Source organism: Pyrus communis, chromosome 10, assembly GCF_041283825.1.
Source record: "Pyrus communis isolate YQ-2024b chromosome 10, ASM4128382v1, whole genome shotgun sequence".
In the NCBI taxonomy this organism is placed as follows: domain Eukaryota; kingdom Viridiplantae; phylum Streptophyta; class Magnoliopsida; order Rosales; family Rosaceae; genus Pyrus; species Pyrus communis.
The window spans coordinates 14,510,238-14,523,045 of NC_142574.1; the positions used below are offsets into that span (position 1 = coordinate 14,510,238).

At 35.4% G+C, this 12,808-nt stretch overlaps 2 protein-coding genes across 2 annotated transcripts; one reads left to right on the forward strand and one right to left on the reverse strand.

The window, feature by feature from the left end:
* Positions 1 to 961: 961 nt before the first annotated feature.
* Positions 962 to 5,644, forward strand: LOC137728937 (methylthioribose kinase). The gene is made up of 6 exons (XM_068467749.2): positions 962 to 1,579; positions 1,983 to 2,292; positions 2,778 to 2,952; positions 3,048 to 3,249; positions 4,572 to 4,783; positions 5,238 to 5,644. Exons 1-6 carry the CDS (start codon positions 1,394 to 1,396, stop codon positions 5,404 to 5,406), a joined length of 1,254 nt encoding a protein of 417 aa, XP_068323850.2. The 5' UTR covers positions 962 to 1,393; the 3' UTR covers positions 5,407 to 5,644.
* A 3,951-nt stretch (positions 5,645 to 9,595) lies between these two features.
* Positions 9,596 to 10,922, reverse strand: LOC137729927 (uncharacterized). The gene has a single exon (XM_068468977.2). The coding sequence runs from the start codon at positions 10,823 to 10,825 to the stop codon at positions 10,133 to 10,135; it is 693 nt and encodes a 230-aa protein (XP_068325078.2). The 5' UTR covers positions 10,826 to 10,922; the 3' UTR covers positions 9,596 to 10,132.
* Between the last annotated feature and the right edge of the window lie 1,886 nt (positions 10,923 to 12,808).

Below are 12,808 nucleotides of genomic sequence, written 5' to 3' on the forward strand. Positions count from 1 at the left end.
GACCCACTGGGAAGTTGCTCGTGAGTTCCCAAAAAGCCTCATGCTATGTAGGAATGAGAATATACATATAAGGATCACTCCCCTGGACGATGTGGGATGTCACAATAAATTAGTCCCTGAGTTTGTCCATAAAAAAAAGGGTAAAATGACAAAAATATCCTTAATTTTTGTCTAATCATTTTGGCATGTTGTTTATTAAATTAAGGGTAATTTTGTTATTTTGATCCTTATTTAACATAATTTTCCACTCAAGGACTAAAATGATTGATAGTGAATAATCCTAAGGACCACTTATATTGATTTCAAATCTCAAAGACCAAAATAAAGAGTTATGCAAATCTCAGAAACTGTTTTGGTTAAAAAACCTTTCCCATAATATTATAACCGAGGTTATAGCAAAGGTTTTGTTAGGGCCCCTTTATGCAAAGGGATTCTCTTTTTTTCAAAAAAATAGGGATTAAGTGTGGAGCCTACTCAACATCAAATGTTAGCAATCCGAATCGTCTATTTAATAAGTTTCGATTCATATATCATCCTTGCAAAAATTCAATCCAATCCGAAACCATTTGCCTATTTATCTATCAAGATAAAATTTTTATTTTTTATATAAAAAAGTATTCGTTAATTTCTTTAAACTCAATTAGATGTCTTAAACATTTCCGATTTAACTAATATTTTGCAAGATGAGATGTAACTTGAAAAATAGATGACTCAAATCGTTAAAGTTTGATGTAGTGTAAACTCTACAACTAATCTCTATTTTTATAAAAAAATAAGGATTCCTTTCCTTAAAGAGTTTATTTCAGTTTGGAGAATCCGGTCCCACTCACGCCACATCCCAATTCAACCAATGAGAAAACCCAAAAAGGGGTCAGATTCATTGCACCAATCCATACACAATCTCCATCTTTCCTTTCCTATTTCCGGCGCATAAAAGTCCACAAATTCTCTCAAACCATTCAAATTCCAAATGAGCAATTTTGCTTACCACAATCCACTATAGTGTATGCTTACAATTTCATTTATTATCGTTAGATAATTTGAATTTTAAGATTCATATAATTAATAAACATAAATTTGAAAAATTAAATGATTTGATAGATAGAGTTACAATAAACATCGTCATTTGATAGTGGGCAAAACTGAACTCCAATTAGTTTCCCAAAAAAAAAAAAGGAACAATCTGAAATAGGTTTAATTTTATAAACTATCAAATTTTTAATTATTTTAGACCCATTTCAAAAAACTCCAAAAAAAAAAAAAAAAAAAAAAAAAACACTGCAATTCCAACGTTATTATTCAGACGGCTTTTCAAACTTCTACACTCTCACTTTCTTATTAAACCCTACAAAAAAGACATTCCACTCAGCTTCATCGCCGCTGCCGCTGCACCATGGCCTTCTCCGAGTTCCGACCGCTGGACGAGAAGGTCCTCATAGAGTACATAAAGGCCACGCCTTCTCTCGCTTCTAAGCTCGGCAACAAGTTCGACAATTTAACCATCAAAGAAGTTGGCGATGGCAATCTCAACTTCGTCTTCATCGTCGTTGGTTCTTCTGGTTCTTTCGTCATCAAGCAGGTAAATAATTTTTAACCATTTGGGTAGTAATTGGTTCTTGGTGTTTGATCCAATTGTACTAATGGGTTTGTGGGATTTGATCAAATTTTGTTGGGTCCTACTCCAAAGTGTTTAATTTGTGTTCTAAGATTTTGACTTTGATAGGGGTAAAATTAAATCAGTGAGCTTTTGATGAAATATGTTAATGGGTTTGTGGTGTTAGATCAGATTTTGTTGGGTTCAACTCCAAAATATTTTTCTTGGGTTCAGCTCCAATGGGGTCTAATGTTTTATTTAAAATTTTTTTATTTTATTTTTTATTTTTTTATTTTTTTATTTTTTTATTTTTACTTTGATTGGATGAAAATTTAAAATTAGTGAGCTTTGGATGTCGTCTGATGAAATACGTTGATTGGTTTTGCAGGCTCTTCCATATATCCGTTGTATTGGTGAGTCATGGCCAATGACAAAGGAAAGAGCATATTTTGAGGCATTGGCGCTTAAAGAGCATGGAAGTTTGAGTCCTGATCATGTTCCTGAAGTGTATCATTTCGATCGGACCATGTCTTTGATCGGCATGCGCTATTTGGAGCCCCCGCATATCATACTGAGAAAAGGGTTGATTGCTGGAGTTGAGTACCCCTTGCTGGCCGACCACATGTCCGACTATATTGCAAAGACTCTGTTCTTCACATCCCTCCTGTATCACAATACCACAGACCACAAAAAAGCTGGTATGTAATGTTTTCTTTTAGTTGATTTTGGTTTGCTTTCACATAGTTGTCATGTGCGTTTTTGTCATACACCTATGTCGCATGAGAAAGGATGTTTTTGTCCTGGATCTTGATTGGTTGAACATTTTGGTCCAATTCCAAAGTGGTATTGTTTTGAATCCTGCCAATACTTTGATTTGGTTGCGAGAGAAGAGAATAATCATGCACCATGTTCTCCAGTTGTGGTTCATAATTGGTTCGCTCATACGTTTGCCAAAATAATTAGGAAAGTCATTGAGTTTATAGAATCATTGTCTTAGATTGATAATCTCTTGTTGAATTCTGTTCAGTTTAACACATGCCGTGAGAAAAGGAACTTGACTTGAACCTTAGTATTCTAAAATTGATTTCAAAGTGTACAGATTCAATTCCATTTCAGTTTTGCCTCATGAACAGTCTGCTTTTGTATATCTATCATAACTCATCTTCATGCCCACTTTCTGCAGTTGCCGAATTTTGTGGCAATGTGGAGTTATGCAGGCTCACTGAGCAGGTTGTTTTTTCTGATCCTTACAAAGTATCTCAATATAACCGATGGACTTCTCCTTATCTTGATTCGGATGCTGAGGCTGTGCGGGGGGATAATGCTTTGAAGCTTGAAGTTGCTGAATTGAAATCCTTGTAATGAAACTATCGAATCTTTGTAGCAGTAGTACTCTCTATGTCATGTTTTCATTTTAATTGTCATTTGAACGATCAAATTGCCTCTTCTTTAGGTTTTGTGAGAGAGCACAAGCCCTAGTACATGGAGATCTTCACACTGGTTCTGTAATGGTGACTCATGATTCAACTCAAGTTATAGATCCAGAGTTTGCATTTTATGGACCAATGGGTTTTGATATTGGAGCTTTTCTGGGCAACTTAATTTTGGCTTTCTATGCACAAGATGGGCATGCTAATGACCAGAATGATCGAAAAGTATGTCCTGGTCTATTTCATCTTAAATCATTACCTTTAACTTGTTGCTTTCTACTATTCTTTTCTTCTTGATGAATTGTTTTCAAGTTTTTCAGTTCTTGTGACGTTATTTTGTTTTTCAGTGTTATTTGTCTTTTGCATATAATTTGTTATGTTGTATTTCAGTGTGATGATTCTAAATTGTTGTTAAGTCATTTAGTTCTGTAAATGTATATTGTTATTGTTCCCCTGTGTCACCTATCAAGACCTTCCTAATCATCTTAGCTATCACATTAAATTGATCTTCAAGATTTCTCAAATAATTTCATTACCTTCATGTTTGTGATTTGTATTTTCGTTTTTGAAATGTAACCCAGTGGAGACTGGAAATGTTGTATTTTGATAACCATCCATTGGATGGTTGTGGACTGGAAATGTTGGCAAGATCTGCTAGATGTTTCAGCGTAAGAAGCCGTCTCAGTTTCTGTAGTGAAATCGGTTGTCACCTTGTGAGTGTTCAAGTTGAAGAACAGATTAAAAATTAGACAACATCACCTCTTCAGTCAGTACTAGTAAAGTTAAAAGCTTGATTCTCTTAAGAGTGTTTTTAGAAGCTTCTTAGGAAAAGGTAAAAATCAGAGAAGAATGTGATCCCAATTCAGTTTTCAAAATATAAGCTGGATTATAATTTATTTGTCAGATGGAGATTTGAATAGAACGAATAGATGTAGAATTTGTCCTTCACATTCGACGGTGGATTTGAGATTTGCTTTAGTTTCAATAGAAGAAAGAGCATTGCTGTTTCTGGAATATAACGTGTGGTGTTTTTTTTTTTTTAAAATACATTTTGAGTATTTGGAATTCCGGATGATGTTTTGGTTGCCAGATAGTTTAGATTTAGTTATTGTTAATATTGGTATTTAAAAATGGTTTCATACCGATGCCTGTGCCTGGCTTATGATGATCCAACAGCAGGGGTGTTTGTGCAACTAAAAGAAAACTTCATGTAGTTTCATCATAATTTCCGACTGTATAAGGCCTGTTCTATAGCATGTTAAACCTAAGAGTTATTGAGTAATAGTTCCAAGGGTGGAGCTAGGAAAGTTTATATGGGTGGGCCATCTTTCCTTTTGTGTTCGAGGTAGGCTACTTTTATCAAAGAAGGCTGTGCTAATTTCAAAATTAGACTAACTTTGGCTTATAAAACCACACGCTGCTTTCTCAAATTCCAAAATTTAGGCTATAGCCCAGCCTAGCCATACTCTACAGTTCGACTTGCTATTATTAGTGTTTAGTTGTGGTGTGGTGTGATGGTCTTGTATGAAATTTGTTTTATGATGCAGGCATACAAGGCTTGGATTTTGAGGACAATTGAAAACACTTGGAACCTTTTTGACAGAAAATTCCTTGCACTATGGGATGCGAACAAAGATTCTGGCGATGCATATCTACCTGCAATTTATAACAACCCTGAGCTTGTACAGCTTGTACAAAAGAAATTTATTGAAGATCTGCTTCATGACACCCTTGGATTTGGTGCTGCAAAAATGATAAGGTGAGAAGGCAGACCGCATATTTCTTTGGTTCTTGCATTTGATGTTTTTGCACAAAAGAAATTTATTGGAAACTAATAATGAGATCTATTCAGAATCATGATCATGCATCGTTCATTTACTTTCATTCTTAACTGGAATCCTCTTCTCCGAATCGTTGGAATGGCCCATATGCACAGACTGCTTTCTTGTTTGTAGTTTTGTGCCATTCTTACATGGTCTCTTAACTTCTTACCTGTTACGTCTGTGAGATTTTTGTTTTAGTAACTCAGTAGTCATTTTAAAACCAAGGGGGAATAGCTTCTAGACCAGAAAACCCCGTGCGTAAAATAAATATTCCACTGTGAAGGATGGCCTACAAGAATAAACACCACAAAAACACACACACACACACCGTGCATCAAGAAACTGTTGAATTAATTTCGATAATACTGCTTTTATTTTTGTTTTTGACAGGCGAATCGTTGGAGTTGCACATGTTGAAGATTTTGAGTCAATAGCGGATGCCAGCAAGCGTGCGGTTTGCGAGCGTCGAGCTCTTGAGTTAGCAAAGCTACTTCTCAAGGAGAGGAAAAGATTTCAGGACATTAATGAAGTTATTTCAGCAATTCTTCAACACCAGTAACGTAACGACTTCTGAGACGGTTCTACGACAAATTGGCAGACGTTTGATAATTTGAAAGTGATTTCTGGGAAGAAATATACGTATTTGGTGTGGCTGCTTGTAATTCGATTTCGTAGGGCCATGAACATACCTAATAAAAACATGGCTTTTTTTTGGCTTCTTTTATGTCGTATATATCACTTCTATGCTCTGATTATGTCGCCTGTGAATTCTCAAAGTCCTACGCGATCATCCCTCATCTGTTTTCCAAGCTATATGTAATTTCACTGTATTGAAGTGGGGTATGCGTAAAAATACTCCACTCCACGCCTGTGAATACTTACACGAAGCGGATTTACAACTGCGACATCACAATTTAATAAGGCCATGACACGTGAAGATAAACTTACCCATAACACGGCACAGTGGAATCGGAATGCTACAGTGACAATAAACTCGTTCTATGAAAGAAGTTTCGAAAAGTTTTTGGCCAAGTTCCAGAGTTTGTATTGCTGTCCTTGCGATAATCCATTATAGTTCTATAATTTATTTTGCCCATATTTTCATAATTCTGACCCTTAATTCTCCTTTATTTAAATCAAACGACTTGAAAAAATTAGAGTTTTTATCGTTAATAGCTAAAATTTAACATTTAATTTCATAAATGTCAGTTTTTATAAAAGTTTTCAAATGTACCAGAAAACTCATGTGAATAAACTTAAATGTCCTAAAAATTCAAAACCTAATTACATAGAAAAGCTAAAACCCTTTAATAGATCTCGTCTACATCTATGTTCAAAGTGCGAGGCCACAAAGGGATTTGATAAACATTGTAGAGCAATTGCGGGTGTTGTTCAACAATCAACTAAAGGAGTACGGACTTGAAATTTTGTCACTCATGTCTAAAACTCAATCGTTACCGTTGATACAAGATCGTCCTAAAAGAGTATGTTTTATTCAATCAATTTAGCAAACATGATATTGGTTGAGGCTTCTAACTCATTGGAATCAAATTCCAATCTAATTCCCAAGAGGATCATCCCAATTTTATTCTTTCTTCCCCGCCAATCTAACTAATCTACAGCACCTATTTATAAGCTCTAAATTGTTGATCTCAAATCGTCCAATTCTGATCATGTTGGCATTCAGTTTTAGTTTTGGATTTCTTTGGAACGATTGAACTTCTAATAGGGTTTTGTTTCTTATGTTTATTTGGTTTTAATTTTGAGGGTATTTAGGTCTTTTAAGTGGTTTTTCTGCTATATTTGAAATATTTTATAAAAAATGACATTTATGAAATTAGGTGTTAAATTTTGGCTATTATTGATAAATACTATATGTAAAAAGTGAAAAGAAATATGTAGAAATCATTTATCATTTTTGTCATTCTTTTCTTGTGAAAGAAAAGGAGGTACAAAAAATTCCACATCATCTTAGTAATATCGTTCCGTTACTAGAACTTTAATGGAAAAAACCTATTCTCCAATGACTTTTTGGCTAAAATGGTTTCTGAGATTTGCCTAACTCCTCACTATAGTTCATGAGATTTGAAATCAATAGAAGTGGTTCTTGAGATTATCCACCATCAATCATTTTGGTTATTCGGTGAAAAATACCATCAATCATTTTGGTTATTCGGTGAAAAATTATGTTAAGTAATGATCAAAATGACAAAATTGCCCTCATTTTAATAAACAATAGGTTAAAATTATTTGACAAAAATTTAGGGTTTTTTTTTTTGTCATTTTATCCTTATTTTATGGAGATTTTTCATGGAATAACCAATGTTTTATTGTGGACAAGCTCATGGACTAATTCTATCGATTTCAAATCTCAAGGATCAAAGTGAGGAGTTATGCAAATCTTAGGGACCATTTTGGTTAAAAAGCCTTCTTCAACGGCAAGTGTATATTGCAACTTGATTGGAATTTAACCATCAGTTTGTGGAAAGTTGGAAACCTATCCAATTGCAGTAGATTGATATTTTGCCCTGATGCTAAAGTAACCATTTTGTTGCTCTTTATATATATATATAGATAGATAGATTAGCATCACCAATTCCTCAAGCCTTGTGGTTAACTGGAGGATCAATTAAAGCTATTAAAAACCCCTCAATTAGCTAAAACCCAGATAAGTGTCAATATCCTACATATACAACACAAAAGAACAATTGGTAAATACCTGGGTATTCATAGCATTGTGTTCTGGAAAGATCCAATTAATGAACAAGAATTATTAAGAAGAGTGAAACAAAAGTTAGCTGGGTTGAAGACGAATACTCTTTCTAAAGCAGGTAGATTAACTTTTATTAAGTCTAATCTAACTGGTATGCCTAACCATATGATGTATTGCTTTAAGTATCCCCCTCGTGTAACAACTAATTTAAACAAGGAATGTAGGGATTTCTTTTGGGGAAGAGATAGGAAACTTTATCCTTTAGCTTGGGATAAAGTTTGCATGGCTACAGACCAAGAGGGGGGGGGGGGTTAGGAATTAAAAGAGTGGATCATTTCAATAATGTTTGTCTAGCTAAGTTAGATTGGAAAGTTTTAAAAAGTGAGAACAATTGGTGGGCGCAAGTGGTTAGAAGGAAATACTAAAGGACTAATGATTTTTTAAGTTGTAAGGTTAGACAAAACTATTATATAGCTTGGAAAAGAATTTTAAATAGTAAACATGTTATCCACATGGGAATAAGATGGGTGGGGTAATGGTAGGGACAACCTTTTTTGAACCCATCGTTGTGTTTTTCCTTATCCGCCTGCCCACCTTATTCCAGTTAATCAGCGTCAGAATATTAATTGGGAAGCTAAAGTTTATGACTTTATTGATAATGAGAACTGGGACAAAGTGCGGCTTTCTCAAGTATTAGGTTCAGATGTTGTGAAAAAAAATCTATTTGGTAACTATTCCCTTGCAGAATAAGGAAGATTACTTCATTTGGGATCATTCATCAACTGGTGGGTTCTCAATTAAATTAGCTACTTGGATTCTTAGTAATCAAAACCACGAAGTGAAGACAAAAGCTTCTTAAGAGGATGTGGAGGTTAATCATTCCCCCCTAAAGTAAATTTTTTTGCATGGTTGCTTATTCAAGGAAAATTGCATACTAAGGTAAGATTGAGTAAATTCATTCAAAATACTAACAAAGATTGCCCGTTATGTGGCAAGGAGGAAGAAACACAAAATCATCTTTTTCGGAATTGTGATTTTGCAAAAGAAGTCTAGAAACGATCCGTGTTAAATACACGATGGAGTAATGTTGGACATACAAATGATTTTTTAGATTGGTTAGAATTAATTAACAATGATGAATGCAATGGTCTGATTGAACTTAGTAAGGCTCTTCTTAATTGTTGGCAAATTTGGAATGATAGGAATAATAAAGTTTTCAGAAGTATAAGTCCTCATCCTGCTAGAAGTATTGCCATTGCCGCTAGAGTGGGTTTATATTATTTTGAGGCCAATCGTAAAAGGACTAACAAAAGCAACCTATGTAATCAAACAAACATTCGTTGGAAGCCTCCGCCCCAAGGTTTTGTGAAGTTAAATTTTGATGGCTAGGTTTGTTTAAATAAAGCGGCTATTGGGTTTGTTTTAAGGAACGAGGCTGGACAACCTATTGGAGCTGGTGCTTTCAATCTCGATGGGGCCACCATTTTGCTCGCGGAAGCCACTGCTTTAAAGGAGGGCCTTTCTTTTGCCAGGCACAAAGGTTTGAGAAAGCTTGTGGTGGAGGGGGATTCCAAGCTCATCATTTAGGTGGTGTAGGGGGAGTGGAACCCCCCATGACATCTTATACCGATCATTGAGGACATCAAGTGGCTAGCGTCGGGATTTCAGTTCATTAGATGACATCATATTTAGGAAGGCAAATTTTGTCGCGGACAAATTAGCTCACGTGGGCCTATCAGTGACGAATCCATATTTTTGGGATTATTGCCTTCCTGCTTCGACCATGCTTTTAGATTTGATTGTTTGGGAATCGGTTGTACTAGAGGCTTTTTCTATTTAATGAAATCTTTTTTCTTGTAAAAAAAGACTTCAAATAAGTGTCATATCATAGAATATTATGTTTTCTTTATTAAAATTTTTGGCTCGATGTGTTGTCTGACTATAAACTATTGATTATATCAAAATTTTTATTTAATTTAATAGTAATGTAGAACACAAATTGACAATCTGATAACATATACAAATAATACTATTGTACAAATGAATTGGAACCATTTATTTATGATCAATAGATTAATACGACATTTTATTTACTTAAATCAGTCCTTGCCCTGCATGACAACTTTAAATTATGGGAAGAGATTCTCTTCTCATCTATATCTCTAGAGTCCAGGGATCAAATGATTTTGACCCTTAAAATTTGATCTTATGGCCAAAAACAGAGAAGTTAATGAAAACTTTTGAAAGTTACAATAGTTTTTGACAGGAGGATAAAAGTTTAAAAGCTAAGATCATTTGATCCCTGGGCTGCCGATGTATAGATCTAGAGAGGATCTCTTTCCTTAAATTATTAGGAGTATTTTTACTCACTATCATTTAATGTGGTGTATGCACACCACCCTATTTATCACAGTTAGATGAGTTTGAATTTCGAGATTCGTGTAGTGGATAGTCACAAACCTCAAAATTCAAACTCATCTAATTGTAATAAATAAGGTGATGAGCATACACCATACTAAATGGTGGTGAGCAAAAATGCACTCTAAATTATTGGCTACAGAAGCACTACAATTTAGTTTCCTGCATACTTGGCCTTGTACTCTCTCCAAAGCTGATCAACATTCTTCCCCAGCAAATCAACAAAATAATCAGCACTATAACCACTCCTCAATTTCTTATTCATTTCAGCAACAAACCCATTTTTCAAACTATTCAAATAGTCCAGAAACCGAGCAGTGACATCGTACCCCTGGTCCCAACTATCCCCCTGCCCGGGCTTAACCCAGTGACTTGGCGCGTACCCGGCCTTCAACCTCACGTAATCAGCTATACCCTCAATCAGCCCCCCCGGGGCTCGAGGGTTCCCATTCCATTGCCAGACGTGCGTTGACTCATGGTAAAGCACACCGGTGATCTCACTCTTCACATCGCCGGAGTAACCAGCTATGTAGCTGGCGCTGACGTGGATCTCGTTGTTGATGGTGTACGCGACCCCGGTGATGTTTTCAACGATTAGGGTGACCTTGGAGACACTCTTTCTGTCGTCGGTTGTTTTTTGCTGGAACAAGCTCCATATGAAGTTGGTGGCGGATATTAGGGTTTGCCTGCTGTACTCTGCTCCGATTTCATTGTTGAAGCGGATTCCGCCGGGGGTTCCTCTGGCGGTATTTGTGACGATGTAGTCGACTGCATGGGTGCCAGGAAGGAAGCCTGCTGCTAGTGTTACGAGCAAGGAGAGGAAACAAATATGGTGAAATTGAACCATGGTTTGTGACTAGTGAATTAAGTTAAGCTAGTGCCTTTGGTTTTTTTACTTCTGGGTTCTGTGCAAATTTGCCATTCTTTGGATGGTTTATATAGAGAGCTATGTGTACCACTATATTCAACGTCAACTTTTTAAATTTATTTTAAAAGATATTAATGAACTTTTGAGTTTTCTCTTTTTCTGTCGTTCAATATTTCTTTGTAGATGCTAGAGAGATTATATAGTTAAATTATATTTTGTAGACAACATGATGTAATAGTTGATAATTGGATTACTTATTTAAATAATTAAAAGAGGTATTTAATCATTAATTGCAACATCATATAGTCTACAAAATATGATCTAAAAACATGATCTTACCTATCACCACCAAATAGCTTCCTAGTAAGGGTGGATCTAGAAAACCGAAAAAAATCGAACCCAAACGAAATGAAATTGGTTAGTTCGGTTGTGATAGTTTAGAAACCGAAGCGAATTGAACCAAACCAAAGATTTAAATCGGCATCCTTTTGCAATTTTACTAACCCCTGTACCTTTGGCTTATATGCACTTGGCTTTCACAGAAAGAAAGGAACTTCAAAATTTTATCCTTGGCAGGTATCTTTCAAATTCGAATTAAGCCAATGCTAATTAGTTGTGGAGGATTAGAGACTGAAGGCACGTTTGGGTGGTCTGCTGAGTCGCTGAATCTCCTCTCTTGATATTTGGGTGGATCTTCCGTTTACTTCGTTTGTTTTGACATGTGATTAGGTTATTGTGTCTTTTTGTTTTTGTTGTTTGCCAAACGGAAACTAGTTCTGGGTTGTGTTTGATTCTTCTATTTGTTTTAACTATGATGGACAATGATACACCCTGAACTCTTCTTCCAGATTTTTATCTGAGCTACATACACTTAAAATATATTACTGTCTATGCAGTCAGGTTGCATATTGTGGGATTTGGGATTAAAAATTTGAAATAGAGTTGGGGTAGATTTGGCTTGAGGAATCATTGTGAATTATTACATTTATAAGTTACTGACTTAAAAAAAACATAAGCTGTTATGCCTTTAAGTTCCTCTTATTTGCCTTTAAGCATTGTGAAACGATGTGAATTATTATTAGCCAACTTAAGTTCATTGCTAGTAATGCAAGTTTCTCTTATTTGCTAAGCTGCAATGTTGTGTGACGCTAGACATCATACATATTGTGTGACGTTAGACCAAATTGAACTGAACCAAACTGAAATTGAGAAAAAGTTAGATCGAATCGAACCGAACAATACTTTCGATTTGGTTTTTGATTTCAGCAAAAAACTAACTGCCCCTACTTCCTAGAGTAACTAGCAGCTGCCACACCAAAAAGCACTAAAACGAGGTAGAGAACGATTTCAAACTTCTCGTGAGAGTGAGCCCTAGTTAAACTTACAAACGCATCAACAATAAAATAAACTTTCTTAATCACATGGTGAAACATGTAGCCTTTACATGCTCATAATATATATGTTATTCGAAATGTCTATTTCTCGTATCTTGAATTGCGGAGAGGCTTTAATATGTAGGACGATACCTTATAATAAGGGATTTGAAATCCTTTCTATATCTCACTGCACGGAGTTTGAGGACACCAAAAAATTCAGACGGTGAGAGATGTGAGGTTGGCAAATAGAATGAGTTAACGAAGACCGTGTAATTCAATTTAAATGGTTCATATTTCTTGATCCTTGGATTCTGAACAATGAGATCTTGAAAAGATCTCAACTCATGATAAGGGAGCTTGCTATGTACCATTGACCTTGACTTGGACTCGGCCTTTTTTGCCGTCTTGAAACCCAGCTGGCTTTAGATAGACATGGTCATAGAATCAACCACCCCTTTTCCTTGTTCCCGCCATATATTTTATATCTAGGTTGGAAAATTGCCCTGACCATTTTATTTTATATTTTACTATGATTACTTTACATTTGAAGAACACTATGAAAACAAGAAAACAAAAGCCTGATACA

What these genes read in the sequence shown, in the direction of transcription:
- LOC137728937 (XM_068467749.2), top strand. Translation starts at nt 1,394, where the DNA reads ATGGCCTTCTCCGAGTTCCGACCGCTGGACGAGAAGGTCCTCATAGAG. An exon ending in GTTCTTTCGTCATCAAGCAG is followed by an intron (nt 1,580 to 1,982) that starts GTAAATAATTTT and finishes TTGGTTTTGCAG; the next exon opens with GCTCTTCCATATATCCGTTG. An exon ending in GGTGCTGCAAAAATGATAAG is followed by an intron (nt 4,784 to 5,237) that starts GTGAGAAGGCAG and finishes TGTTTTTGACAG; the next exon opens with GCGAATCGTTGGAGTTGCAC.
- LOC137729927 (XM_068468977.2), bottom strand. Translation starts at nt 10,825, where the DNA reads ATGGTTCAATTTCACCATATTTGTTTCCTCTCCTTGCTCGTAACACTA.